The 26,598-nt window shown below is 49.8% G+C and overlaps 1 protein-coding gene across 6 annotated transcripts in view; it reads left to right on the plus strand.

The window, feature by feature from the left end:
- Positions 1-365: 365 nt before the first annotated feature.
- The window catches only part of ABCC4 (ATP binding cassette subfamily C member 4), a 234,314-nt gene continuing 208,081 nt past the window's right edge, over positions 366-26,598 (plus strand). For 3 of the 6 annotated variants that reach the window (XM_040991237.1, XM_040991242.1, XM_040991238.1), the window contains exon 1: positions 367-492. In XM_040991237.1, coding sequence (XP_040847171.1) covers positions 419-492 — 74 coding nt within the window. In that variant the 5' untranslated portion in view covers positions 367-418. Of the gene's footprint in view, positions 493-2,662; positions 2,719-26,598 lie in introns of those variants that run through there. The other 3 variants (XM_040991240.1, XM_040991241.1, XM_040991239.1) reach the window with 3 other exon arrangements.

Below are 26,598 nucleotides of genomic sequence, written 5' to 3' on the forward strand. Positions count from 1 at the left end.
GCAAAGTTCGCAGCCGGGTCCGAGCACGTGGGCGCCCGTGCGAGGGGGGCCCCCGGCGCCGCGTGGTCCAGCCTCGGGGCCCGCGGCCCTCACTGCCCGCAGCCTGGGTCTCGCCGCCGCCTCAGGCCGCCGCGTCACCTCACCGCCCCCGGCCGCGCTCGCACGCGACGACGCGCGGTTGCTTGGCTCCAGGCGGCGGCGGCGGCGGCGGCGGCGGCGTAGCGGGCGCCCCGAGGCGGCTCGGGAGGCGGGGACGGGGCGTGCCGCCCGCGCCCCGCTCCCGGAAGCAGCTGGTTCCCTAGTCCCCGAGCTCCCGCCGAGCGGACCAGCGCGGCCGCCCTCGCTAGCATCCGCACCGGCGCCACCAGCAGCAAGCGCGACTGCGGCCCCGCGGCCGCGCCCGCCCGCACCCGGCACGATGCTGCCGGTGCACCCGGAGGTGAAGCCCAACCCGCTGCAGGACGCCAACCTCTGCTCGCGCGTGTTCTTCTGGTGAGCACCCCCTTACCGCCGCCGCCGTTCCCCGCAGACCCAGGGGCCCTGCCCTGCGCGCCGCGCTCCCCGCGCCCGAGCGCGCCCCGGCGGCCGCCTGCGCCCCGCCTGCGCCCGGGTGAGCACCGGGGCGCGGGCTGCGGGGACCCGGCCCTGGCGGCGGCGCGCAGGGTCCCCCCCGCTGGCGGCTCGGGGCCGCGCCAGCCTGTGGTGTTGACGGAGAGAAGAGGAGGTCACATTGAGGCTGACCTAGGGGGACTCGTGCCGGTCGGCGAAAACAGGGACCCCCCCATACTCCCACTTATTGCTCAGGGACTCGCCATTCTGCTGACCCCGAGCGGCGCCTTTTTTTTTTTTTTTTCTTTTCCCTTTCTAAATAAGCCGCCTGAGAACGGCTTCCTTTATCTCATCTCAGTCGAAACCCAATTAGCCGCCTGGACTAGTGCCACCTCCAGGTCCTGTTCCCACCCGTTCCCATGCCCCTGCCGAGTCCAGCCGCCCTGGGCTCCCATCACTAGTGTAACCAGGTGTCTGTCTGGCTTGTGACCGTTGTTCCTCTGCTTCTCCCCGCGTGGGTCTCTCACTTGCTGTCTGTGGGGTGGGATCCAGTGATGGCAAATTTCACGTGGGTGAAAAAATACATCATGGTTTTCTGTGTATGAGTGGGGATGCTGATATTTGGATCAGATCGACTTTCACGCTGTGCTTTTGGCTGGCACCCCCCTCCCCGCGGAGCTGGGCTGGAATCTACTGTTACCTGTTGAAAGTATCTTCACTTCACCTTGTAGGACTGCCGTGGGTGGTGGTGGTGGTGGGGTTCCCCGGGATCCTTGGTAATTGACTGACCAACAGCCCTCCTGTTCTGAAGCCACTGGAGGGCCATTGAACTGAGGCGGGCCACACAGGTCACACAGGTGCAGGAAGCCCGGAAGAGCTTTTGCCACTGGCCTGGACCACCTAACTGCCCAGGTGGTTCCAAACCCTGGACTTCCATCACACTTGATTGAGGGTTAGATCTTATGTTTCCTGGTCTCCTTTTCTCTCTTCACCATGTATTCTGATACTTCCGTTTTTAATGGAAAAGCCTAGGGAATCCCAAGAGAATGAGTCATCTCCTCTTTGTGTTTTAATTGAGGGGCCTTCATTGTGAGCGGGGAGCTTTCTTGGCACTCTGGTGGCACTGAAAGAAGAGAGGAGTTGGGGCGGAAGGAATAAGGGTGTGGCTTCAGGCGGGGCGGGTGGGACGGGCAGTTCCCAGGCCACTTGCAGTTTGGGATTTGGTAAAAGGGCCAGGAATTGGAAAGAATGGGATTTGGGTGGGCGCCTGTTTTGGTTTTCTCTGTTGGAGGGGGAAGGGTTCCTTTTGGGCCGGAGGACTCCCAAGGTGGAACCCGCTGGTTAGGTGGCCTGGGGTGGCAGTAGTTCTGCAGGATCCCAGCCCGGGTGGTGTGACTCCGGATCTGGGTTCCAAACTGAGCAGCTTTCAAGAGTTGAGCTTTTTGTAGTGCTCTCCTGTCCCTCAGGCACCTGTGATTGGGAGCCGGTCTAGTGCGGGCTTTAGGGTGGCAGTGATCAGCCTGTGGCTCTCAGCGTTGACCGGGCTGCATCCTCATCACCTGGAAACGTGCTGGAGTGGCACCTTATTCGGCACCCACTGCAGATCGGTACAGGGAATGGTGCTGACGGGAGCTTGAGGATGGAGCATCGCTCCTCCTGTTGGCCTGCCATTCCCTGGCTTTGTGAAGGCAGCTCTGGACCTTGGTGCCCAGACTTCAGCAGCCCAAAGCATTTCGGAGTGTGAATCTTTTTGATGAAAGCCGTGTGCCTAATATAAGCCAGGAACTGGCTGCCTGCAGACAAGGCCCACCTTGTACAGCAGAACCCACGTTTCATCTTGCCTGATGTTTGCTTTTCTTTTCGGTGTCACAGTTTGACCACACCTGCCCACGTGATGCCGGTAACTGCTGGCTTACCGTCTTGCCCCTGGGACTGTGTTCATTGCCTAGTGTGGATTTGGGGTGAACATTACCTGCTGCTAGCTGATGTGGGTTTCATTTTTGATTTCTGCACAGAATTTACAAGGACAGGAAGGTGTGTTTCTGTGGTTTGGCCGTGTGTTTGTTATTCTGAAGTTGATTTCTGCTATTCAGGCAACCTGCTGATTCTTTGGTCCTTTCTAGTCTTCCCCCAGGCTTCTGTGCATACACGTGGCTTTCCTATAAAATTGTGAGTAGTTCTTGAATCCTCGTTTGCTTGAAATTTTCTGTGGTTTAGTGTTTATTTGTAGCTTTAAATAGTCTTGATTCAGGTTTAATGGTTGTGGTCTGTGCAACTGAGCAGTTGATTTCCACTTGTGGTGTACTACAGCTGTTGTCTCCACCTTCTGCATTTGGACACTTCTTTGTGTCTATCCCTGGAAGTATACCTGGTGAAAGGCAGAATTGGAGGATTGCCTTTGAGACGGCCCTGAGGCCTCCGTTTGGAAAGCCTGCATCTCCTTTGCGAAGGGCCGGTTGATGGCCCACCGAGTGGCTTCTGGTCCACCTTCGTGCTGCCCTGCCCTCAGTGAGGTGATGACTCGGATACTTGGTTTTCTGCCAGCCAGACGGGAATTCTTGATGGAGCTCCTGGCTTGTGCTTTCACGCTGGCCAGCCCATCGCTGGCTAATGTGAGCATTCGGAGAACGAACCAACAGAGGGGAGATTTCTCTCCATCTCTCTTTGTCTTTCAAATAAGAAGAGGGAGAATGGTGGTGGGGGGGAGGCGGCGCTAAATTGTTCTTCAAAAGAACTGGGCAAGTTTGTCTTCTTACTCAATCATTTATGTATTTATTTCCTTGACAGTTTTGTGTACTGCACTAAGAAAAAAATTCCAAGTTGATAGATTACTCAACATTGCTAACATGCTTTTATTTTGAGTTTATATCATTATTAAAGTTTTTAAAGTCTGTTGACCATTTATTTGTTTTCTTTTCAATGTCTAATTAGATCCTTTACATTTTAAAAAATATTTATTTAAATTGAAAGGGAGAGTAACAGAGGGAAGGAGAGACAGAGCTAGGTCTTCCATCTGTGGGTCCAGTGTGGTAGCCTAGAGGCTAAGTCCTCACCTTGTAAGCGCCAGAATCCCCTATGGGCCAAACCCAGCAGCCCCACTTCCCATCCGGTTCCCTGCTTGTGGGCTGGGAAAGCAGCCCAAAGCCTTGGGATGCTGCGTCCAAAGCTTTGGGATCCTGCACCTGCGTGGGAAACTTGGAAGAGGCTCCAGGCCCCTGGCTTTGGATTGGCTCAGCTCCAGCTGTTTCATCCACTCAGGGAGTGAATCAATGGACAGAAGCTCTTCCTCTCTGTGTCTCCTGCTTTCTGTAAAATCTACCTTTCCAATAAATACAAATAAATCTTAAGAAAAAAAAAACCCAAAACTTCAATCTGCTGGTTTACTCCCCACATGTTTGCAATACCTGGAACTGGAGTAATTTGAAGCCAGGAGCCTGGAACTTCTTCTAGATTCCCATGTGGATACAGGGGCCCAAGGACTTGAACTAGTCTCTACTGCTTTTTCAGGTTATCCCAGAGAGCTGGATTGGAAGTGAGCATCTGGGGCTTGAACTGGCACCCGTGTGTGATGCTAGCACTGCCAATGGAGGCACAGCATGCTAGGCCGTGGCACCAACCCTGTGTTGTGTGATTTCTAACCATAAATTGTGCTAGCATTGTTTTTCTGGTATTTGAATAGGCCTTCTAATTTTCCCATTATCATTGATTAATTCTTCCTCTCCTTCTTTCATTCTCTATCTTATTAAAGGAAGTGGCACAGCTTATGAACCAGCTGGGTGTGAGATTGGTACTCCCTGACACGCTAGGGATCGGATCATGCCCTGGTGCCGAACAAGCCCCTGTGTGTGCCCTGTATTCCTTATCCTATGGAACTGTATGATAAAGCTTTAAAAAGTAATTTATTTGAAAGGCGGAGTCCCGGAGAGAGGGACAGAGAAAGAGAGATTCCGTCTGCTGCTTCACCCCTCACCACCCTAAGAGGGCTGCAGGCAATGAGCCACAGTGCCAGCCCCAGGAATATCTAACTTGTACATTAGCTTCTTTGCACCATTTGTGGAATACCCCTTGTCTGCCTGTCTTTGTTACTGTTCTTCATTCACAACCAGCAAGCCAGATGTGGTGGACAGGGACTGAGGTTACCTTTCCAGGTGCCTTCTCTGGCCCTGAACCAGTTCCTGTCTTTGGCGCAACCAGTGTGCAGACGTGGGCAGTTTTGGTTGGTGACTGCCCGTGGCTCAGACAGGATGCAGAATGCCCCTGAGGCGTGTTGAAGTTTACTACACAGAAGACGAATGCGGTGAAAGCAGCTGTGTTGTGCACTTCAGGGATTTTTCGCCTGTTTTCCTCTCCATTTTGCTTTCATTGCCATTCTCCTTATGGCCCAGCGTCTCATCAGCATGCGGGTGCTAACTGATATGGCAGGAGCTGAGTTTGGCTTTTTGAGCCTTCCTGTGGGATCCCCTCCCAGAGGTGGCTGTTCCAGGCTGGTCTGCCCGGCTGCTGACACTGGAACACTTGCGTGATGAAAGCCTTGCTGCTGTTCTTCACCAGCACTCACCAGTTCCGGTGAGACCCAGGAACCCCTGCGCCTCTCACTGTGTGGCTCCTTCATGTGAGTGCTGAGCCCCAGCAGGTGTTTTCTGAGATTGTATATGCCTGTGGACAGTGTCATGGCGGGGACCAGCAGTGCAGAGGAGCGCCCTAGGCTTTGAAATTGGTCACAGCCAGGTGCTGCTCTTGTTTGGGCAGTTGCCAGGTGACTCCATGTAGGTGTCTTCAGGGCAGTGGTTGATACGCTTCACCCAGGTCGGGGTTCAGGACTCGGGAACGCTGGCCATGGGTGGGCTGAAGCCCCTGCAGCTCTGCTCAACCTTTTGTACTTGTCATGTGTTTATTGTCAGCCTGAGGGAATGCCAGCAAGACTGGGAGAAAGGTTAACTCTGGAGTAAGGAAGGAAGTTTTGGAGCCATTCAAAGATGAATCTTCTCAATCCATCTTAATCTGTGTTTTATACATTCTTAAAGAAATCTGGAAATGAAGGATAGAGGGTTAACATTGTATTTTCTTCAGATGTTGCACATTATATGTACCTTTATCTGCTGAAGAGGAGAGAAGAAACAGATCCTCCATCCACTGGTTTGCTGCTTGGTTTACTCCACAAACCCTGGTCAGAGTCAGCTGAAGCTAGAAGCAGGGAACTAACCCCAGGTCTCCCCTCTGGGGGGCAGGGATCTGCTGACTTCCAGAGGCGGCAGCAGGAAGCTGAGTCTGCAGTGATGTAAACAGAACTTGAACCACACTCTGGTGTGGTAGGGAATGCCAGCATCCTAAGCAGCAGGGTGAGCCTCCAAGCCATGGTACCTGCCCAGCAACCTGCTTGGTAACAGCTGCTTCAGAATCTCAGGCGGCAGCTGGTCGGTGGAGCTAAGGATACCGATTATCTCTCACACTTACTGAATACTTCCTATTGGTTCAGAATTTTCCTCAGCTTTATGTGTAATCCTCCTGTAATTTAAACCTTAGCAACTAATGATGCAACTAATATATTTTTTTAAAGATTTATTTGAAAGACGTGTTACAGAGAGAGGGAGAAAAATAAAAACAGATCTTCAGGTCATTTCCCACAAGGCTGCAACTGCTTGGGCTGGGCCAGCCTGAAGGCAGGAGCCAGGAGCTCTGTCCACGTCTCCCACAGGGGTGGCAGGGAGCCACCTGCTCGAAGCATCTTCTGCTGCATCCCCAGGTGCATTTACAGGAAGCTGGATCGGAACTAGAGCAGCTGGGATTGAACTGTTGCTCATTTGGATGAACATGCCACCATCCAGGCCCCAAGTGAAGACCTCCAGATCCAGAGAGGTTGGGCACCTAGTCAGGCACCTTGCAGCTGGAGCTGTGTTGGCATCTAAAACTTGAGGATATATCTTGGATATGCACGAGGCAGGCCAAGATTGGCAGCATTCACAATCTGTCTGGTGGGCTGTAGCTCCCAGACAAGTAAATGTTGGTTGGTTGAACATCCTGCCCGTGTCTGGCAGACTTGAAAGGGAATGAATTTGCTCTTTCAATGGATGAGCATCTGAAATGAATTCCTTCCCATCTTATTCGCTGTTGTCAGTCATCTTCTTCATCATTGTCCACTGACAAATCCTTTTGACTCAGAGCTTGCTAGGTGCCCTTCTGAGTCCTTCATTCTGCCTGTGTTTCCCAACTGCCAATGTTGAGGGTCCCCCGGCAGGGAAAGCTCCCCCTGTTGCCAGCTGCAGCATCTGCTCACGCTCTGCTTCCCTTGAGGTCTGAGGCCTCACACACCTCCGTTCTCCTGATGACACAGATCTTGGAACAGTTCTGTCATGGCAGGGACCTCAGAGCCAGGGTCAGGACCCTACTTGGGGAGAGGCTGCAGTGTTTGGGTGAGCTGTTCGATGACAACCTCCTAAAGGAAATGCAAGATGCATTTTATTTAATTGAATTGCAGAGAGAGAGAGAAATCTCCCATCCATTGGTTTAATTCCCAAATGCCCTCAATGGATGGGGCTGGGCCAAGCTGTAGTCTGGAGCTGGGGAGTATAATTCAGGTGTCTCATGTGGGTGGCAAGGGGCCAAGGACTTCGGCTACCATCTGCTGCCTTCAGGGTACACATTAGCAGAAAGCTGGCATCAGGAATGGAGTGAGTGCTGGAACCCAGGCATTCTGAAATGGGATGTGGGCATCCCAAGTGGCACCGTGACTGCAATGCCCCTTCCCTTGCTCCTGGCATGGTTTCGATGATTCATCCAGCAGACATTTGAGTGCCTTCTGTGTTGCTAGGTTCAAATCCACAAAAATACCACCAAGCAAAATAAAATAACATTCTTGTTGCACAGCCTGGTTGGTGTGAGTCCACTCTAGCTGAATACCAAAGCCAGGTCACTTTATAAAGAACAGAGGTTTGTTCAGCTCACTGCCCAGAAGGTTGGTGTCTGCTGAGGGCCTTTGCATGCTGTCATAACATGGCAGAGGGCACCCGTGGAGTGGCAGAGCCAGTGTGCTTGCCCGGATGTCTGTCCATTCAGCGCTGTTTTTGAGGATTAGGCTGCAGCATGAAGCTTGGAAGAGACAAACTCCCAGACCATTGCAGCACAGGAGGCAGTCATGGTGTGGAAATTAATAGTACTGGCTGCTGAAACAAGTCCTTGGTTCGGTGGCTTCAGGGAAAACCCAAGATGCATGGATTCTCGCGTCATAGCAGGTTTCGGTTTGCTAGAGGTAGGAAGATCTACCACACACTTTATACCTCTTATGATTTGGCCTGCCTTGACTCTTGGGTCCTTTCTGTTGAGGTCTCTGTCCTCACCTGGACAGAGGTCGCGAATGGCAGGTTGTTATCTTCCAGGCTTGGCTTCACATGTTGTGGGCCAATCATATGATCACGACTCGCTGTAAGTGGAGGAGAAGCAGAGGACATATGGCACGCGTCTGTCCAGTGAGACATTAATGGTGGCACAGCGTTGTATGTGCTGCAGCAAAGGTGCCAGTGTATTGTGTGGTGGGGAGGGTTTGTGGGCGGGGCTTGGCTGGAGAAGGTGAGCAGGTGCAGGTGACGGAATCACAGACTGTCGCAGTCCTGACAGGTGTAGTGAGTAGATGCCCTCCCTTTGCTCTGCCCTTCCCCGCTAGCTAGAGCTGTTTGGTGTTCTCACTCACAGTCGCTGTCACTCCCTTATTTCATTCCAGCCGACTTGCACCCTTCCCTTGTCCCATCTTCCTGGTTCTTGAACTTGGGTCCCTTCTAGGTCTTCTGATTCAATTCCTGATTCCATTTCCTGGCTCCAGGGCCACTCTCATGGTGACTTCTTTATGAGTGTGGTATTGTATCTGTCAGTTTTTTCCCCAGGCCAGCTGCTGTCTGCCCTTTTGCCTTAGTGTCATAGCATCGTGAAGTCATCAGGGAAAGATCTTCTAGGATAGAAGTCTCTTGTAGACACTTGGGAGATTGATTATTTGATTCTGATGAGCCCAGACTAGAATGAGAGAACTGAGTTGTATTGAGCCATTTCCTCATCATTTTTATCACCTTATTTTTTTTTTTTGTCAACATGCAGATCAAGTTGACCATTTGCTTCCTTAGCTGGCCTTTCATTATTCACATATAGGCATCATAGCCACCTCATGAGACCTTATAAATGGTTCTTATCTCCATGATTCTGTTACTTGGCAAGGTTTTCAGACTCTGCCCATCTGGCTGGACTTAATGATCCTTAAATGCTTTATGTTTGGAGCTGCCATTGTGGTGCGGTAGATTGGGCCTCTGCCTGTGATGCCAGCATCCCACAGAGTACCTACTGGAGTCCAGGTAGCCTTGCTTCCAATCCATCTCCATGTTGGTACACCTGGGAAGGCAGCAGAAGATAGCTGAGTGTCTAGACTCCTGCCTCCCACATGGGCTGCCCTAGAGCTGTGGCTTCCTAGCTTGGTCTGACCCAGCCCTAGCCACTGCAGCCATTTGGGGAAAGATCTCTTTGTCATCCTCCACCCTGTTGTCTGACTCTGCATTTCATGTAAATAATATGTATCTTTAAGAATAAAATTCTTTCTTTAAAAAAAATTATTTTTATTGCAAAGGCAGATTTACAGAGAGGAGAGACAAAGATCTTCGTCTGCTATTCACTCCCCAGATGGCCGCAATGGCTGTTGTTGAGCTGATCTGAAGCCAGGAGCTTCTGAGTCTCACATGCAGGTGCAGGGTCCCAAGGCTTTGGGCCGTCGTTTACTACTTTCCAAGGCTACAAGCTGGAAGCTAGATGGGCAGTTTAGCAGCTAGGGCACGAACTGATGCCTGTATGGAATCCAGGCGCGTGCAAGGCAAGGATTTAACCAGTAGGCTGTTGTGCTGGGCCCAAGAATAAATCTTTTTATCCTTTTCTGTAGTCTAACATGGCATCTAGAACTGGAGGAATGATCCACATGTGGCTGCTGGTTAGTATTCTTGGAAGATTTCAGAAATATCTCTGAGTGCTTGCTGTGTTTAGGCCAGAGGTTGCCAAACAGAACCTGCAAGTCTGTCAGCATCTGCTTTTGAAATAATATTTCAATGGGACATAGTCCTGCTTATTCATTTACACAGACTGTTACCTACTTGTTCCCTGTTGTATCCCAGGTTCAGGAACAATTTTCCACAGAGGGAACTGAGCAGTAATTATATTAGACTTTATTGATCATACATACTCCATGGCAGATGCTCTCCTGTCTTGTTACAGCCCACATGGCCTTATTTTCAGATAGAGCTGGGGAGGGTGCTGATGCCAGATAGAAGATGGTCAAGGATTTACCATGGGTCAGGGAAACATCACTGTTAACTTAGATGGTGGCACCTGCAGCATAAATGGACTAGAAAAGATCAGGACTTTGATTTTGATCATATTATGTTTGTTGTTGTACATTCAAGTGGAGATGTTTAAGATACAAAGATTTGTTTTAGTCATTTGAAAGACAGAGTGACGCAAGGCAGGGAGAGATGAGAAAGTTATCTTCCATCTGCGGATTCACTCCCTAAATAGCTACATTGGCTTTAACTGGTCCAGATTGAAGCTGGGAAAAAGGAATCTCATCTGGGTCTCCTCATGGGTGGCAGGAACCGAAGCACTTAGGCCAACTTTTGCTGCTGCTCTGCCAGGCACGTTAGCAGGGAGCTATATTTCAAGTGGAATGGTTGGCACTCCCAACTCGTGCTCTGATAAGAGGTACCTGGTGCAGTTTCATCTGAGGTACCACACAGTGCCAGCCGCAAGTGCAGATGCTGCAGAGGCAGTTGGTTCTGGGTCAAGACTCAGGCACAGAATAGGGGCATCCTCAGGGATATACATGATTGAGCTCTACAAACTGGGCACTCACTGTTCCCAAGGCTTCTCCCCATGCGGACTGCTGCTTTAAGTTCAACTTGTTGATGGCAGAATTCAGCAGTTTGATGTTGTTGTTGGAAGTTCCTGAAAGCCTTTTTAGTTTGAGAATGAGAAAGGATGGGTTCTAGGACTTTCCTGTGAGTTGTAACCAAGTTGCCCACCTGACTGGCACTATGAGTGGTAGATGAACCTGGCCGCAGTCTGCTGGGCAGTCCTCGTGAAGCCTCATGAAGAAGAGGATTGAAGTTACCCTGGCAGGATTTGTTGTTTGTGAACACAGGCTGGCTGATGGCACTGCCCTGCGTCGTGCACTTGCCAGATGTCCCTTCTGCTCAATTGCTAATGTACTTTATTTTTGTGATGCGTAGAAGTTCTGTCCAGTTAATGTACAGGCATTTCTCTGTCTTCACTGAACAAGGCCCTGGGCAGTCATAAAAATAAAGGTTTCTAGGGCCCGGCGTGGTGGTGCAGTGGTTAAGGTCCTCGCCTTGCAAGCCCGGGATCCCATATGGGCGCCGGTTCTATCCCGGCAGCCCTGCTTCCCTTCCAGCTCCCTGCCTGTGGCCCGGGAAAGCAGTCGAGGACGGCCCAAGGCTTTGGGACCCTGCACCCGTGTGGGAGACCCGGAAGAGGCTCCTGGCTTTGGATCAGCATAGCATCGGCTGTTGCGCTCACTTGGGGAGTGAATCATGGGACGGAAGATCTTCCTCTCTGTCTCTCCTCTCTGTATATCCGCCTTTCCATTAAAAAAATAATAATAAAAATAATTCTTTTTTTAAAAAAAAATGGTTTCTAAACCCTTCCCAGCACAGTTGGAGCCACAATCTTTGGTGGAGCCCAAGAGTCAATATTTTGAGAAGGTTCGCTAGAGATTTGGATGCATGGAAATAGCAAGGACCATTGATCAACTGCTTCTCAAAGGCCAAAAACATTTCTGTGCCCGTTCCCCTTCTTTCTGGCCACAGGTTTTAAACTGCTCACATCTCTCTGCCTTTCTGACTTTTTTCAAATGGTTTTGCTGATCAGAAAGCTGAGAACCACAGCCACAAGCAGCCTTAGTCACGCCTGTGGGTGCCCATTGAGTGGCTGAGGTGGAAGAGGTTTGCTGTTAGCTTGGCGGCTTAGACATGCAAGGCTCTTTGATCCACTAGTAACCCCTTGTAGGCTGGAGAGGGTCACCCAGGTAGGCCGTGTGGGCCTGGCCATGGAGTCTGGCGGATTCTAGATGTGAGATTTGGGCTCTGAGTGATTGTGTTTATTTCCTTTCCCCAAATCAGAGATGGAACTCTGGAGAAGTAATTGAGCAGAAATTCTATACTTGTCAGTTCTAAGCTCATGAGTTCAAAGTTGTTCATATAATAAGTAAATTTCATGTGTATAGTGTTATGGGTGTGTTTTGTTGGTCGGGGTTTGACTGAGATTATGTGATTAAACACAGTTGATCATTTTTTATAGAAACTGATTTGAACGCCAGAGAGAGAGAGAGAGAGAGAAAGACCTATTTGTCTGCTGGTTCACGCCCCGTGTGCCTGCAGCATCCAGGACTGGACTAGGTTGAAGCCAGGAAATGAGAATTCTGTCTGGATAGCCTATGTAGGTGGTAGGGATCCAGCACTTAGGCCATGACCTGCTGCTTGCCAAAGGCTACACTGACAAGAAGCTGCAATCCACAGTGCAACTGGGACTTGAACCTAAGTGTTCTGACATGCTTTGTAGACATCCTGTTAGGCCAGATGACCTCCCGGCCTCTTTTTTTTTTTTTTTTTAATTGTTTATATTAAAGTGATTTTTGTCCCCTCGCCCCCCTCGCAGCTGGACAGGATGAACGCTCTCAGGATGTCCCTAAAGGTGTCCAAGCGTAGCAGGTTGGGGAATCTCCCAGACAGAGAATCCATTCGTAGATCTTACCTGGTATGACACTTGTATATATGCACATGTGTATGTATTAGCCCTTGGTAAATGGGGACAGTGAGGGTTGTTTCTTAATTCATTCTTTGCCATGATTTTTAAAAAACTGAAGTGACCAAACCTTACTTAACGTTTGCTTCATTTGTGACTTTTCCTAAATTGTTAGCTCTTGGAGGGTAGATACTGACTTCTTTGTGTCTAACCAAACCTTGTGCCCCTTAACCTGATTTAATCAGTGGCTATAAATCAACTTTTTTTTCTGAGCGCCTTGACTTTGGTGTTGCTTTGACCTATACCTCAGGTCAGATTAAGTGAAAATATGAGTACCATGGCGCTAGATCCTCACACTGGAGCCAGAACACCTGCATTCTAGTCCAAGATCTTTTTAACTTTTAAAATTTCTTCCTTTTCTTTTCCTTTCTTTTCTTTCTTTCTTCTTCTTCTTTTTTTGTTTTTGTTTTGAGAAACAGACAGGTGGAGAGAGATCTTCTCTGTGCTGGTTCACTCCTCGAATGCCCTCACTGGCTATGGCCAGGCCAGGCGAAAGCTACAAACACAGAGCTCAATTCAGATCTCCCGTGTAGGTAACAGGGACCCAAGTATGCTTGAGGCATCATCTGCCGGAGTGTCCGTCAGCAGGAACTTGAACCAGGCACTTGCATGTGGGATGCAGTAAATGAACTGTTGCACCAGACCCCCACTGCCTAGGCTGTGGTCCTGCACTTGGTGGCTGTGTGACCTTGTGCAAGGCACTTGATCCTGAAGTCCATGAAGTTTCTGTCCTCTTCTCCACTCACCTGTTTCCTAAGTCATATTGAAAAGATAATAAGTAATACTATTTTGCTGTTTGTATTTTTCTTCTGCCTCTAATTAAGTGGGAATGAGCAGGAGGAAAATCATGTGACAGTAGTGAATGTGCAGGGTTCTCCTGTGCTGGAGAACTGTTCTTTGCCGGCCCCAGAATAGAAATCTGGTCAAAAAAGGAAAAATGAAAGCCAGCTGAAAGAAATGCAACTTGTGCTCAGAACCTAGGCCACTCTCTGTGGGATACTGTGGCAGTTCTGAGATGGATGTATTTTGAGAATGATGTGACAATGACCATGTCCTCAACAAGTTGTGGGAGGTGGCCTCACAGCAGAGCCAGGTGGCTGGAGCAGCCTCGGTGTTTGGTTCTTGGCTAGCTTGCTGTTTTGTGTCAGTGGCACTTCTGTGCCAGGTTGCCAAGGCTGGCACGCTCACTTCAGGAGGTTGGTCTAGTGCCAGGGCTTGGCTGGTGGTGCCCTGTGATGTCTGATGTCAAATCTCCTGTGCAACTGTGTTGCCTTCTTACAGAGTACAGTCCTGTCTCTGCTGCTCCCAGGCCTTGGATGACAGCATCCTCTTCAACATTCGATGCCCTGCCCTTGGCATGGGGCCAGCTTAGCTTTTCTGCCTCCCCAGATACCTGCTGTCCCTGGGCAGTCAGTGCCTGATGCCTTTTCCTGCCCACACTTGCTAGTTGCTTCCCCTTAGCTGGTGCTGTCCCCACCCAGAAGGCTCACTCTTTGGCTCTGGTGCTGAAACCCTTCCCCAAAAGTTACCCACCAGTCAATTTTGGGTATGCTGTTGGAAGAATGTGGGCCTTTAGGTCTTCTCCATGGGTGTCTCTGAGCTGAGCCAGTCCTGGCACGCAGGGACTGTTACGGTGAAGGGACAAATAGGGCCACCTTGATGCCATTCCAAGGAGGTGTAATTACACCTTCTTTGTCTTAACCTTGGGTGAAGCGAGTGCTAATGGAAGGAATTTATCCTTTGCTTCTTCCCTTCCCTCTGTGTTTTACACACATCCAGTGTTGTAGCAATGGTCCTGCTGCAGTTTGCCCATGCGTGGAAGGGAGGCCAACATTCAAGCTAACATCTGCTGCCTGCCAGGATGTGCTAGCAGGAAGCTTCTGAATTGGAAGCAGGCACTCCCATCTAACTTGCTGTGTGGCAACACCCAACCTGTTCTGCAGTTTAAGACATGGGGGTGGAGGAATCCTGTCTCACAGTTATAGAGCTCTTGCCCAAGGTTATTCAGCTAACGAGTGGTGGGGATGGGAAGCCAGGCAGCCCATGTGTTCATCCTTGCCCTCAGCCACCTCTCTGTGTGAGATACCTCTCTGGGAAAAGATGGGGTGAGGGTGCAGGTGTGTGGGGGGATCAGGACTTCTACAGCCTGTAGCTGTTGGTGAGAGAAGCAGAGGGAAAGGGTAGCAGCAATTGGAAGGCGGAGCCTGAGAAGGCCATTAGGTCCCTGGGACAGCAGCAGGCCTTGCAGGGGGCTAGGGCAGGAGCCTTGGCTGTAGCGGCCATTTGCAGATTGAAGATCCCTTTTTCCTGTCTGTCTGTCTGTCTCTCTCTCTCTCACACACATGAAAAGAAGAAACTGGGAGAGAAAGGGGATCTGCTTCAGAATTCCGCCCCACAGCCTGTCTGATCCTCGGCCACATGTGGTTTGTGGGAGGATGGTGGCTTGGACAGCATAGTTCTGAGCAGAGATGTCTCCCATCTGGATCTCCCATGTGGATGCAGGGATCTAAGTACTCGGGCCATTTTCTGCTGCTTCCAGGGTGCCTTGACAGGGAGCTGGGTAAATGCAGGGTCGCTGGGACGTAGACCTGCACTTTAATATGTGTTGGGAGGCCACAGTTAGCCTGCTGTCCCTCAAGCCTCGCCCCCGTACAGTGGTTCTAACTGTCCAGCAGTGAGTCCACACAGCAGGCACCGCTGCCACCACCAGCACCTAGTCACCATATTCTGCATGTCCTGCGCAATGCCGTAAGACACCTAGACTGTCATGTACACCTGCACATTTGACAGTGACATGGTTTAACAAATGAAAGTTTTCTAGGAACAGTGTTCTGACTCGTGGAGCAATACAAGAAGCACTCTGATCTTTCCATCTTAATTTCATTAAACAAAACTGTGCTGATTATGGCATGTCATGACCCTCAGTTTAAGGTTTCCTCTAATGAGCAAATCAAGAATGCCACTGTGCTGCCAGGACCTGCCTCCAAGGCCTCCTGCGTGCAGTGGGGGTCTTGGTGTCCCAGGAGGAGTTTCTCGTGTCAGGGCCTGGCCTCAGGGAGACCCGTTTGGCCAATCCACCTGGACCTGCCTCCTCCATCACTCATGCTGGCACCTGAGTTGTGGTCTCCCCACATTCATATATTCAAGTGTTATCCCCTAGTATTTTAGAATGGGATTGCATTTGGAGATTGAAAATTTTTTTCTTTTTATCTACTGGAAAGGAAAAGCAAGGATGAAAGCTAGAGCACAAGCATATATATGAGAGAAAGAGAGAGAGAGAGAGAGGAAGAAAGAGAGAGATCCTCTGTCTGCTGGTGTATTCCCCAAATGCTTGCAGTAGTCGGGGCTAGATCAGACCAAAGGCAGGAGCCTGGAACTCTTACCTGGATCTGCCATGTGGATGGCAGGCACCCAGACAATTGGGTTGTCACCTGTTGCTTCCCAGGATAAAGTGTAACAGGGAGCTGGATCTGAAGCGGAGTAGGCAGTCATCCTGTAGACCAAATTGCTACCCATAGGCCAAGGACAGAGGCCTCAGAACAAACCAACCCCTGTGTGACTCTGGGGTCTTGTATTTTTCTAGAACTGTGAGAAAACGGGCCTAATGGGGTAAACCCCCCAGATTCTGGCACCTTTTCTGGCAGCCTGCACAGAGTCCTACAGCACAGAGTGCTACCGACGTGGAGGTGTTGACTGGAGTTAGTGTCTCAGGTGGCTGATTTTCAGAGCTGCGTCTGTTGTTGGAATTTGTCTCTGTTGAATGGAGCTCGCCAAGGATTCTGAGTGTCTACCTGACCTGCTCCGATGGGTCCTCCCCCTGCCCTGTCGTTTGTTAGGTCAGGTGAAATTCCTGAAACTCTTGAGCCATGCAGTTGATTCTCAGGGTCCCTTCCAGGTGCCCTGCCAGGATGAATGCAGAAGAGAGGGCTGTGTTGTGATCCAGGGCAAGCTGTCTGGGCATGGCCAGGGAAATCAGATCGTGCCTTCCTGTTGCTGTTTGTTCTGCTGCATCTCGGGGGTGAGGCCTCCTGGCATAAGCTTTTCTCTCCTTTCAGGTTGCGATATGACTCTTATATATCTGCAAGTTCCCCCTGTGATTTTGCTTTTGACAAAACCACGTGTGAGTCCTTAACATGTCCAATATTAGCAACAGAGAAGAGAGATGGTCCCATTATTACCTCGAGACACACAATGTGTTCTTTGCTTTTTCACTTCAGAATATAATGTAGTCCTTGTTTTTCCCTTAAAAGTATATCTTGGGGCCAGTGCTGTGGTATAGTGGGTAAAGCCACAGACTACAATGTCAGCATCCAATACAGGAGCCGGTTCAAGTCCCAGTTACTCTACTTCCAGTCTGGTTCCTTGCTGATGGCCTAGGAAGATAGCCCAAGGCCTTAGGACACGGCACCCAGGTGAGAGACCTGGAAGAAGCTCCTGGCTCCTGCTGACTTTTGGGGAATGAGTCAGCAGATGGAAGATCAACGTCTTGTCTTTTCCTCCCTCTCTGTAACTCTGACTTTCAAATAGATACATAAATAAAATACACCTTCTAGAGACAGACCCTCTGGATAGGCCTAGAAAGGACTGCTCTCTTCCTCTCAAGTGGGTTTTGGTCATTTGGAACAGGAACTGCCCAAGAGCGAGTTGAAGTGTCTGAAAGGGAACTGCCCAGAACTGGCCAGGTCCAGGGTCCCTCGGGAGGGATTCCGCCTTCGTTGTAGGGAGGAGGCTCATGGGCTGAGATTCCCCTCCAGGAAGGACGAGCTGCAGCCGGAAAGTGGAGTGCAGCAGAGCAGTATGGATTCTGGGATCTGGCAGCTGTTATAGCACCTAGAGGAAGTAAGCAGGTGGCTGCTGTTCTCCAAGCTGTCGGGCAGTGGGAAAGGTGGTGTGTTGGGGTTTTCCTGGGCAGAGTGGCAGCGCATTTTGGGTGAATCCTAGATAGCCTTAGTTATTTTGACTCCCTTTTCCTTAAGATGACTTCACTTGGAGAGGTTTTTTATTTTAAAAAATAATTATTATTTATTCACTTGAAAGACAGAATTTGAGGAGGAGGTAAGGGAGGTAAGGAGAGGGCTGTCTTCCATCTGTTGGTTTTCACACCAAGTGGCTACATAGCTGGGGCTGGGCCAGGTCAAAGCTAAAAGCTTTTTCCAGATCACGCATGTGGGTGGCAGAGGCCCATGTATGTGGGCCATCCTGCTCTTCTCCCAGGGACATTAGCAGGGATCTGGATTAGAAGTGGAGCAGTTGGGACTTTAACCAGTGTCCATATGGGATGCAGAAGTTGTGGGCAGCTATGCCACAATGCAGGTCCTGTTTGTAGAGTTTTATTTGGAGAAGTTGGTGACAGGTGCAAATGGGGCCAGACCAGTGGAAGTAACTCAGTCAGTTAGTGAGAAAGGTTAGTGAGAAAGTGGAATTAACAGATGAGTTTATTTTGGAGGCATAGTTGTGCCATCACCCACATGTCCCAGACATCTTTGCAGGCGTGTCCTCATGTGTTTCCTGTGTGCCTGTTACCATGGTCCTGACAGCCTCCCCTTCCCTGTGGCTAACTTCACTGCCCCCAGCTTCCCACAGGGGCCCCCAGTGAAAAGGCCCTGCCTGTGATCTGGAAGGTGGGAGGGGGCATGGGAGGCCTCAGCCCGGCTGAGTTCTCTGGAGAGTCACCGTCCCTGAGACTCCCGGCCCACGAAGCAGAGCATTGTTTGCCACGCAGGCGGTGTGTGTGTGCACTGGGAGAGGGGTTGCGGGGTGTGGGAGGAGGACCCATTGTCTTGGACCTCTTTGGAGGGATTGGGAGGAGATGACATCTTCTCCAGGTACACAGATGGAGCTGGGGTAAGTGCCTACATGGGGTGCTATCTTTCCTTTGTGTCCCCTTGCTTTTGAAAAATAAGGAAGAGTAGAGTTCTAGAGAGGGACACAAACACACACACAAAGATACAGAGGGGAATCTTCCATCCTCTGGTTGGTTCCCCAAATGGCCGCAATGGCTAGGGCTGGACTAGGCTGAAGCCAGGAGCCTGAAACTCCATCTGGCTCTCACAGGGGCCCAAGTACTTGAGCCATCCTCTGTTGCTTTCCCAGATCATGAGTAGGAAGCTGGATCAGAAGTGGAGCAGCCAAGACTTGACCAGGCTTGCTGGAATCTCAGGTGGCAGCATCCTTGCTCCCCCATTTCCTTCTCCTAAGGGCACAGGAGCCCGTGCCCTTGGTGGAGGCACGACGCCCTGCCAGGCCTCCCTCCCCCTGGGAGCTGGCTTGATTTCAGGCTGGGTGGAGAGAGTGGAGAGAGGGGGGTAGCAGCCCAGGGCTGTCTCACAGAACCTGTTGGTGTTCTTTTCTGTGTCTTTTGTTTTTCCACCTCCATGAGCTTTTGTGGTTATGGAAAACAGTTGAGAGCATGGAACGGAGGAGACACTGGCCGTGGTGACAGCTGGTTTAGACTGTGCCTTATGAGCCTCGGTGGGCTTTGCCTTCCCCACTTGGTTATGTCACACAGCAAGCCTTTAAAGAGCTCATTTTTCATTCTCTCTGAATTGGAAGCTAGGGAGCCAGAGCTTGGTTTATTTCTCTTTGGTCTCAGGCTTCAAGGAACAAACTAGTACTGCCATAACTTTTCTGGGTCCTGGCACAATCCTGTAGAAAGTTCTGGAAAATGTGTACTATGGAAGAGTGGTGCGTGGATTTTGCCATGTTTTGGTTTTTATGCTTTGTGCATGCCCCTTCTGGAGTACTCCCAACAGCATCCAGTGAACAGCATGGGTGGCTTATACGTAGCCTGCCTCCGTTTGGTCAGCTGTGCGTTGTTACGGGTTGTGCCTGGTCAGTGCCTCAGGAGGGACAGATATGTGAGGACATGATGTCAGCGGACAGGAGAGGGCCTGGGTTCTGCAGAGTTTTGCATCGCTGTTTCTCAGCTGCAACACAACTGCACGAGCCTTGTGTGTTTTCTTTCTAGAGCTTAAGCCATCTCAGTGTTAGATCATGGACAAGGACCAGGAGCAAGGTCAGCGCTTGCTGCCTTAACCCCTGGGCTTTTGCTTGGAAGAATGTGGGAGGATGACATTATAAACAGTGGAATCCTAGGCTTTATAGCTGTGTACTTGCAGTAGAATCACACAGCAGGCCTGTCAAACTTTCCACCATTTGTTCCCCCAAATAATTTTGGATTGCAGGGCAGCCCAGGTCAAGGTTTGAAGTCCCCAGGATCAGAATGTTCTCATGGGTCTTTAATATAAAATATGGAACTGTCTACTCTTTGTGTGTGTGTGTGTGTGTGTGTGTGTGTGTGATCAGTCAGGTGTGGCTGTAAGACAGAGGGGACAGCTTAGGAACGCTGATTACCACGGGTCCTGGAGACACGAGGCCCCTATACCTCACAGGGTCTGAGAGGGAAACCCTGGTGGACGGGGGGGCAGAAGGGGCAAATGAAGGTCAGCAGCCTGGGTCCTGGCCTCATTCGGAACTTAGGGAGAGGAAGTAGGCGGGAAGCAATGGTTTAGGACAGCCTATTCTGGATCCTTCTGATCAACCATCGTTCCAAGCCATAAGGGTGGTCTCTGACCTTTTTGGGCAGACCGGAGAGCCAGAGGAGGGTCTCTTAACATGCTGTGACCTGGGGCTTGTGGATTCTAAGAAGTGGCTGGTCCCACAGGCAGCAGGTCTCTCTTTAGACAGCAATGGTTTAAGATATTAGAGTGTTATAATGCATAGGAAATAACATTCAAAAGCAGTTCTAAGGGTCTGTGAGGGATCACCTTGCTGCTTGGTGACCCGGAGAACAATCTGATGGCCCAGTGTGAAGAGTTAAGCCTGGGTCCAGCAGGAAGAGGCGGGAAGCCTGCAGACCTCTGTAGGAACACAAGTGGCTGCTGCCTGGAGCAGAAGTAAAGGTCCCATTGCGGCCTTTGTATGTCCCGTGTCCTGCTGTGTCGGAGACTCGAGCGTGGTAACCCTAAGGTGAGGCGGCAGAGACCTGGTACCGGAGGAAGCCACGACTGAGTGTGTTGGTCATGATTCTGCCGCTGCTCCCAGCTGGTGGAGCCTCAGCGAGTCTGGGCAAGGTGGACTTGCTCCTGAAAGTCGCTCCTGCCTGGTCAAAGCTGCAAGAAAGCTCTGGAAGCGAAATGCTCCTGATAACTGCGACTCCTGTGCTAGAGACTTTGGAAATAAGTTTGGAAGTTTCAGGAGGATTCCAGATCCTTGAGGAACTTGTTCTGTGTTAATTCCTCCTGAAATCCAATGAGGGGATGTGGTGAGGGTGGTGTGTCAATTGCCATAGATGCCAATTCCTGATTTTTCTTATGGCTGAGTTTCTGTTTTCTTTTAATGAGAATGTGCAATGAGCAAAGTCCCATCGTTTGATCTTTGTGTGCTGTCTTTATGCTAAGTAGCAAGTGTTCAGGCTCTCCTGGTCTTGCTGTTCATCATACCAGATGACTTGGAGAAATGAAGGATGTTAACAACTAGCTGTGGTCTTGTGGAGATTGCAGTGTGCTGAACAGAGTGTTTAGCATTCATGGGGTGGCTGTTTGGTGCTGGGTGCACTTGTATCTCTTGGTAGAGTGCCTGGGTTTATGTCATTATGCTGTTCCCTATCCTAGCTGCCTGCACACGCTGGGAAGCAGTAGTGATGGTTCAGGTAGTTGGGTCAGCCATGTGAGTGGAACGAGCCTGAGTTCCTGGCTTCTGGCTTTGACCTTGCTCAGCTCTGGATATTGTAGTTATTTGGGGAGTGGATCAGCAGATGAGAAATCTGTGTTTTTCAAATGAATGAATGGACTGAACAAATAATTTAGATTCCATTTGTGACTGAAAGTGTGGCCATTGAACTAGTGACTGGACTGGGAAGTACTTTTATCTCTGCCACTGAAAGCTTTTCCCAGGGCAAACAGACAGGATAATGAGATTGCTTGGAGAGTTCTGGAAATGCGTTTTCCAGGAGACTTTTGATGCACTCAGAACATGCTAGAATGTTTCCTCGAAGGAAGTTATCTTAGGTTCCCCGGGGTTAACCAGCAGTACCTCTTCAAATACAAAAATAATTCAGATTATTTCATAAATACAAACTGCCCTCTTTTATATTTTTTAATGTTTATGTGTACTTGAAAGGTAAGGCAGTTAAAAGAGAGGGAGAAGGGCCCGGCGGCATGGCCTGGCAGCTAAACTCCTCGCCTTGAACGCACCGGGATCTCGTATGGGTGTCGGTTCTAATCCCGGCAGCTCCACTTCCCTTCCAGCTCCCTGCTTGTGGCCCGGGAAAGCAGTCGAGGACAGCTCAAAGCTTTGGGACCCTGCACCCGCGTGGGAGACCCAGAAGAGGCTCCTGGCTTCGGATCAGCATAGCATCGGCCATTGCGCTCACTTAGGGAGTGAATCATGGGATGGAAGATCTTCCTCTCTGTCTCTCCTCTCTGTATATCTGCCTTTCCAATAAAAAAATAAATCTTAAAAAAAGAGAGAGAGAGAGAGAGAGAGAGAGGGAAAGGCGAAGGGGGAGGAAGGAACAGAGAAACAGAGAAAGAGAGAGAATCTCCCCTCTGCTGGTACACACTGCACAAGGCTGTAGTGGGCCAGGCTGGGCCAAGCTAAAGCTGAAGCCAGGAGCCTGGAACTCCATCCTGGTCTGGTGCCATCTTTTATTTTCTTCTCAGGCACATTAGTAGCACATTAACACTGAATTGGAAGAGGAGCAGCTGGGATTTGAGCCAGCACGTGTATGGGATGCCAGCATTGCATATGGAACCTTAACGCATTATGCCACAATACAGTCCACATGGAGGCTGTTGGCTGATGGTACTTGGAGACCGAGGGAATCCTGCTTCCTCCCGAATTTCGTGTGATGTCGGCTCACACAGTGCATTCTGTTTCTGGTAGGATGAATGCCTGTCCATTCATAGAAAAGGAATGTAAAATAACCTAGAAATTTCCACTATAAATTGGGCTTCTGGATGTGTTCTTGAGAGTTACTATAAACTCTTCCTGCAAATGTTAGACCCACGGGGTGGTGTCCCTGAACTCTGAAAGTGTTTGGGGCTGAAGTTATTATTATTATATTATTATTATTGTTTGCTACAATTGTCTAGACCCCAGACTCCTTGTCCATTCAGTGCAGCAGTGTCAGCAGAGAAGAAAACATCCTCTCCTGAGGCCTCTGTCTAAGGATGGCAAGGCTGGTGCCTGCCTGTGAACCAAAGGCCAGCGGGTGACCTTTGAATGCCTTTCGTCCTAGAGCAACCCTGGGTGTTCCCGTGCTGGAACACTGGCTGCTTTTGGAGACCTCACTGTTTACAGTTCCTTCTCTGACTGAGTGTGGCAGATAGAAGCCAGCCAGCTCCTATCACATTGCACACTCCTGTCATCTGCCCGCAGCCGTCTCTGGACTCTGTTGCTAGCTGCACTTGAAGACTGGGTATAGAGAGAGTCCAGCTGGCTATTTCACTTGCAGAAGCAAGTGAAACTCAGTGACTTTGCCCAGTGCTTCACTCCCTGAAAGTGTGGTCTACACCCTGTCATCACCAGGTGATGAATGAATCTGGGGTCTCAGGCGTCACCCCAGACTTCGTCAGAATTTGCACTGTAACAAGATCTCCAGGGAATCAACTCACATAGTCCCAGGCCAGGACCCCTTGTCATCTGCTGGGTTGAAGCTGAGTTGTTGCTTGTCTGGATTTTGGTGGGAGGAAGAGGGATATGATTTTGTCTTGCTTTGAAGAGCTGGGAAGTGGAATCAAACCAGATACCACGAGTGATGGGAGAAGGAAGGACCAGCCTCCTGGTGGGCAAGGAAGGCACTAAGTGAGCTCAGCTGTGGATGCAGTTCAGCAGCCTCTAGTTAGCTTATCATTACTACAGCGAACTACCTGAGCAACCTTACTTGATGAAGCAGAGAGGTTTATTTTGGCTTGAGGTTCACAATGCAGGGTTAGGAAGGCTTGCTGGTGTGGCCTCTGCTAAAGAAGTTCTCACTGGCCACACTGAACATCATGTGACAGGAGCCAGGGAGTGCCACCCTTATAGAGCCACCAGGATTCAGTCTTTGGCAATCCAATTACTTTCCAGATGCCCTATATCTGAGTCCAAAACTTAGGACTTCAGAGTTTAAATTTCTGGTCTGAGCTCTGATCCTATTCAAACCATCACACGTGGTCAGTGTTAAGCTTACCTTTCCTTTCTCTTTTATGAGTTGTTCTTTTTTAAACTTGCTATAGTAACTACAAGTTGCAAAAATACAGCCTTTGTTGGTTGGAGAAAAATAAGCCCTCTGAATGGGTCCCTGCTTCCCAGTCCTGGCTTCACACACCGGCCAGTCAGATCTTGTTGGTCTCCCTCAGCGTGGGTTTTTTATCCTGTTTGCATTGTCTCCCTGACTGGGAGAGCCTAGGCCAGTTGTCTGTAGGGCTCATGGATGCTTCTGTAGGTGTTCCAAAGTCTTTTTCAGCTCTGACCTTGTATGACAGAGTAAAGCATTATGACTGACCTTTGTGAGGCTTTCCTGGCATCATGGACCTCTGCATTCTGAGCCTTATCACAAGTATGTGGAGTTGGAACTCCTGCTGGTGGGGCCTGGGTTTGTTTATTTATGTATTTATTTATTTGTGTGGTGCTCAGGAGGTGTTATTGCAGATGGCAGCATGAGATCCCTGTTCTAGATTGACATAGTTGGCCAGAGGCAGGAGCAGGGGGCTTTTCTGATAGTGCTGGGTCTCTCTTTTCAGAGCTGACAGGACAGGTACTCCTGGGGATGGTGATGAGCTTGTGGGTACCAGGTCGGTGACTGTGGCTTGGAGTTACCTGAGGTGAGGACAAGTAAGCCATAAGGAGGGTGTGGTCAGGACGAGGAGCCTGTGGGTGAGCTGACCTGTAGCCCTGTGGAAGCTGAGGATGTGGGGTTCCTTACATGGGAACTTCTGGCAGGTGTACCTCCACTGCTTTGGCTTCTGACTCCACCTGCTCAGAGTGGATCTAAAGCTTGCAGCTTGGAGCTGGTGTTTAGCACTAAATGGCTGCTTGGGGTACTGATATTTTTTATATCAGAGTGCCTGGTTTGAGTCCCAGCTCCTTTGTTTCGAGTCTAGCTTCCTGCGGATGTGTATCCTGGGGGGCAGCTGATGATGGTCCAAGTATTTGTGTGCTTGCCACCTGCTTCGGAGATCCACATGGAGTTCTGGGTTCCTGGCACTGGACTGGCTCCGCCCTGGCTGTTGCAGGTATTTCAGGAGTAAACCAGTGGATGGAAGAGATCTTCAGTCATCTCCATGTCTTTGTCTTTTGAATGGAATGAAACCAAATAAACAATAAAGCTTGCAGGTTAAGGTTAAGACTGCCACAAGCCTGCCTTTTCTGCTACCACCAGCTGCAAGGGTGGCAACTCCCAGGTACTTTCACCTGTGATCAAACTGGCTATAGATTTGAGACTTCACAGAGACCTTCCAAGTTCAATAATTCTCTAGAACACATTATGGAATTTGGGCAAGCACTGCGCTTTGAGTTTTACTGCAGCAAACAGATACCAGTCAAGGCGGAGAGTCATATAGGAGGAGACTGGGGCTGGTCCCAGATGTATACCCTCCTGTCCAGTCCCCTTGGGGTGGGCCTAAGTCGCTTCACTGGCACATCCATGCTGACAATACTGAGAGCCCTGGCACCCAGTAGCACTTGTGCAAGCATGCATGCCTGGGACTTCACCTGTAGGTGGGAAGCAGGGATATGTCCAGCTCAGGGATTGACCACATCTTGAACACCTACTCTCCTGAGGATGGGATGATAGAATTTGGCTGCAAGCCCAGTCTTCTCATCACATGGTTGGTCTCTCTGGGGCCAGGCTCTGTCTTGAGTCATCTTGTTAGTGTAAACTGTCTTGTGGCCCACTGTGAGTCACCTTGTTACTGTAAACCATGAGGGCCTCCGCTTCTGCCTTGGGAAATTCTAAGGATTAGAGTAGCGAAGTCTACAAACATTCTTGCACAAGTCCCCCATTTCTCTGCCTGTTCCTCCCTCTCCCTCCCTGCCTTGTGCCCTTTCCCCTTTGCCTGATGGCCTGTGGAAGTCAGGGAGAAAGGGAGGGCTTCCCAGCTTCAGTACTGCCTGGGGCCTCCTAGCTGGAGGGCTAGAACTACACTTACTAGAGGGAGGAGATGTGAGGCTAGGCCTCAGGCTGAAACTTGTTGGTAATAGGGACCTTGGTCTGACTCCTGTTGTCTAGATTAGAGTCTCAGCTTCATTGCCCGTGAGCTGTGTGCCTCTAGACAAGTATCATGTTCATGTTCCCGCCCACTACTGTTAATTTGGGGCAGGGGCTGGTGCTTTAGAACAGTGGGCTCAGCTGCCACCTGTAATACTGGCATTCCATATGGGGACTGGATTGAGTACCAGCTGCTCTGCTTCTGATTCAGCTCCTTGATAATGAGCCTGGGAAAGCAACCGAAGGTGTTACACGTGTTTGGGTCCCTGTACCTATGTGAGAGACTCAGAATTCCTGGCTCTTGGATTCAACTTATCCAGCTTGGGCCATTTGGGAGTGAGACAGCAGATGGAAAAACCTCTGTCCCTCTTTCTCTCTGTCTGCCTCTCCCTTTCACTGTAGTTCTACTTTTTAAAGAAGTAAATACTTATTTTTTATGAACTTTTTGATGTATATGGGTTTCTAGATTTCAGCGAAATATACTTATTACTTATATAAGCCTTTTATTTCAGTTTTCTACATTCTCTTTCAGAGTCCCTTGGTTATATTTATATTATACTTTCATTTATCAGTGAGGTGTACTCAGATCAATAATAAGTAATAATAAAGTACGATAATTCTAACAGTGTTGTAGCAGAAGGTACATCGCTGTGCTGTTTCTGGAAAAAGTCCAACAGTGGCGTGAATATTTTTCCTCCTTTGTCACTGTCCTGCAGCGATGGACTTGGTGCACAGAGCCGATAATAACACGCGTGGACTCTGACTGATGGTCGAAAGCCAAAGTTTATTAGTGGCATCAGACTTTATACACCAAGGGTCATATGGGATAAGGGAGGAGCTATTGAGCTTATCAACAAATCCCATCGACTGTTTCTATACTCTTGTTTGGAACTCTTTTTGTTTTGTATATTTTACCAAGTGTTCTTATACACATACTGTCCACTCAGCTGTTCTCATACAAATGATATCCAATCAGTTATTCAAAAGGTATCCATTCGGTTGTCCTCATACAAAGGATA

This window comes from Ochotona curzoniae, unplaced genomic scaffold, assembly GCF_017591425.1.
Source record: "Ochotona curzoniae isolate NIBS_2020 unplaced genomic scaffold, NIBS_Ocur_1.0 contig_64, whole genome shotgun sequence".
Classification (NCBI taxonomy): domain Eukaryota; kingdom Metazoa; phylum Chordata; class Mammalia; order Lagomorpha; family Ochotonidae; genus Ochotona; species Ochotona curzoniae.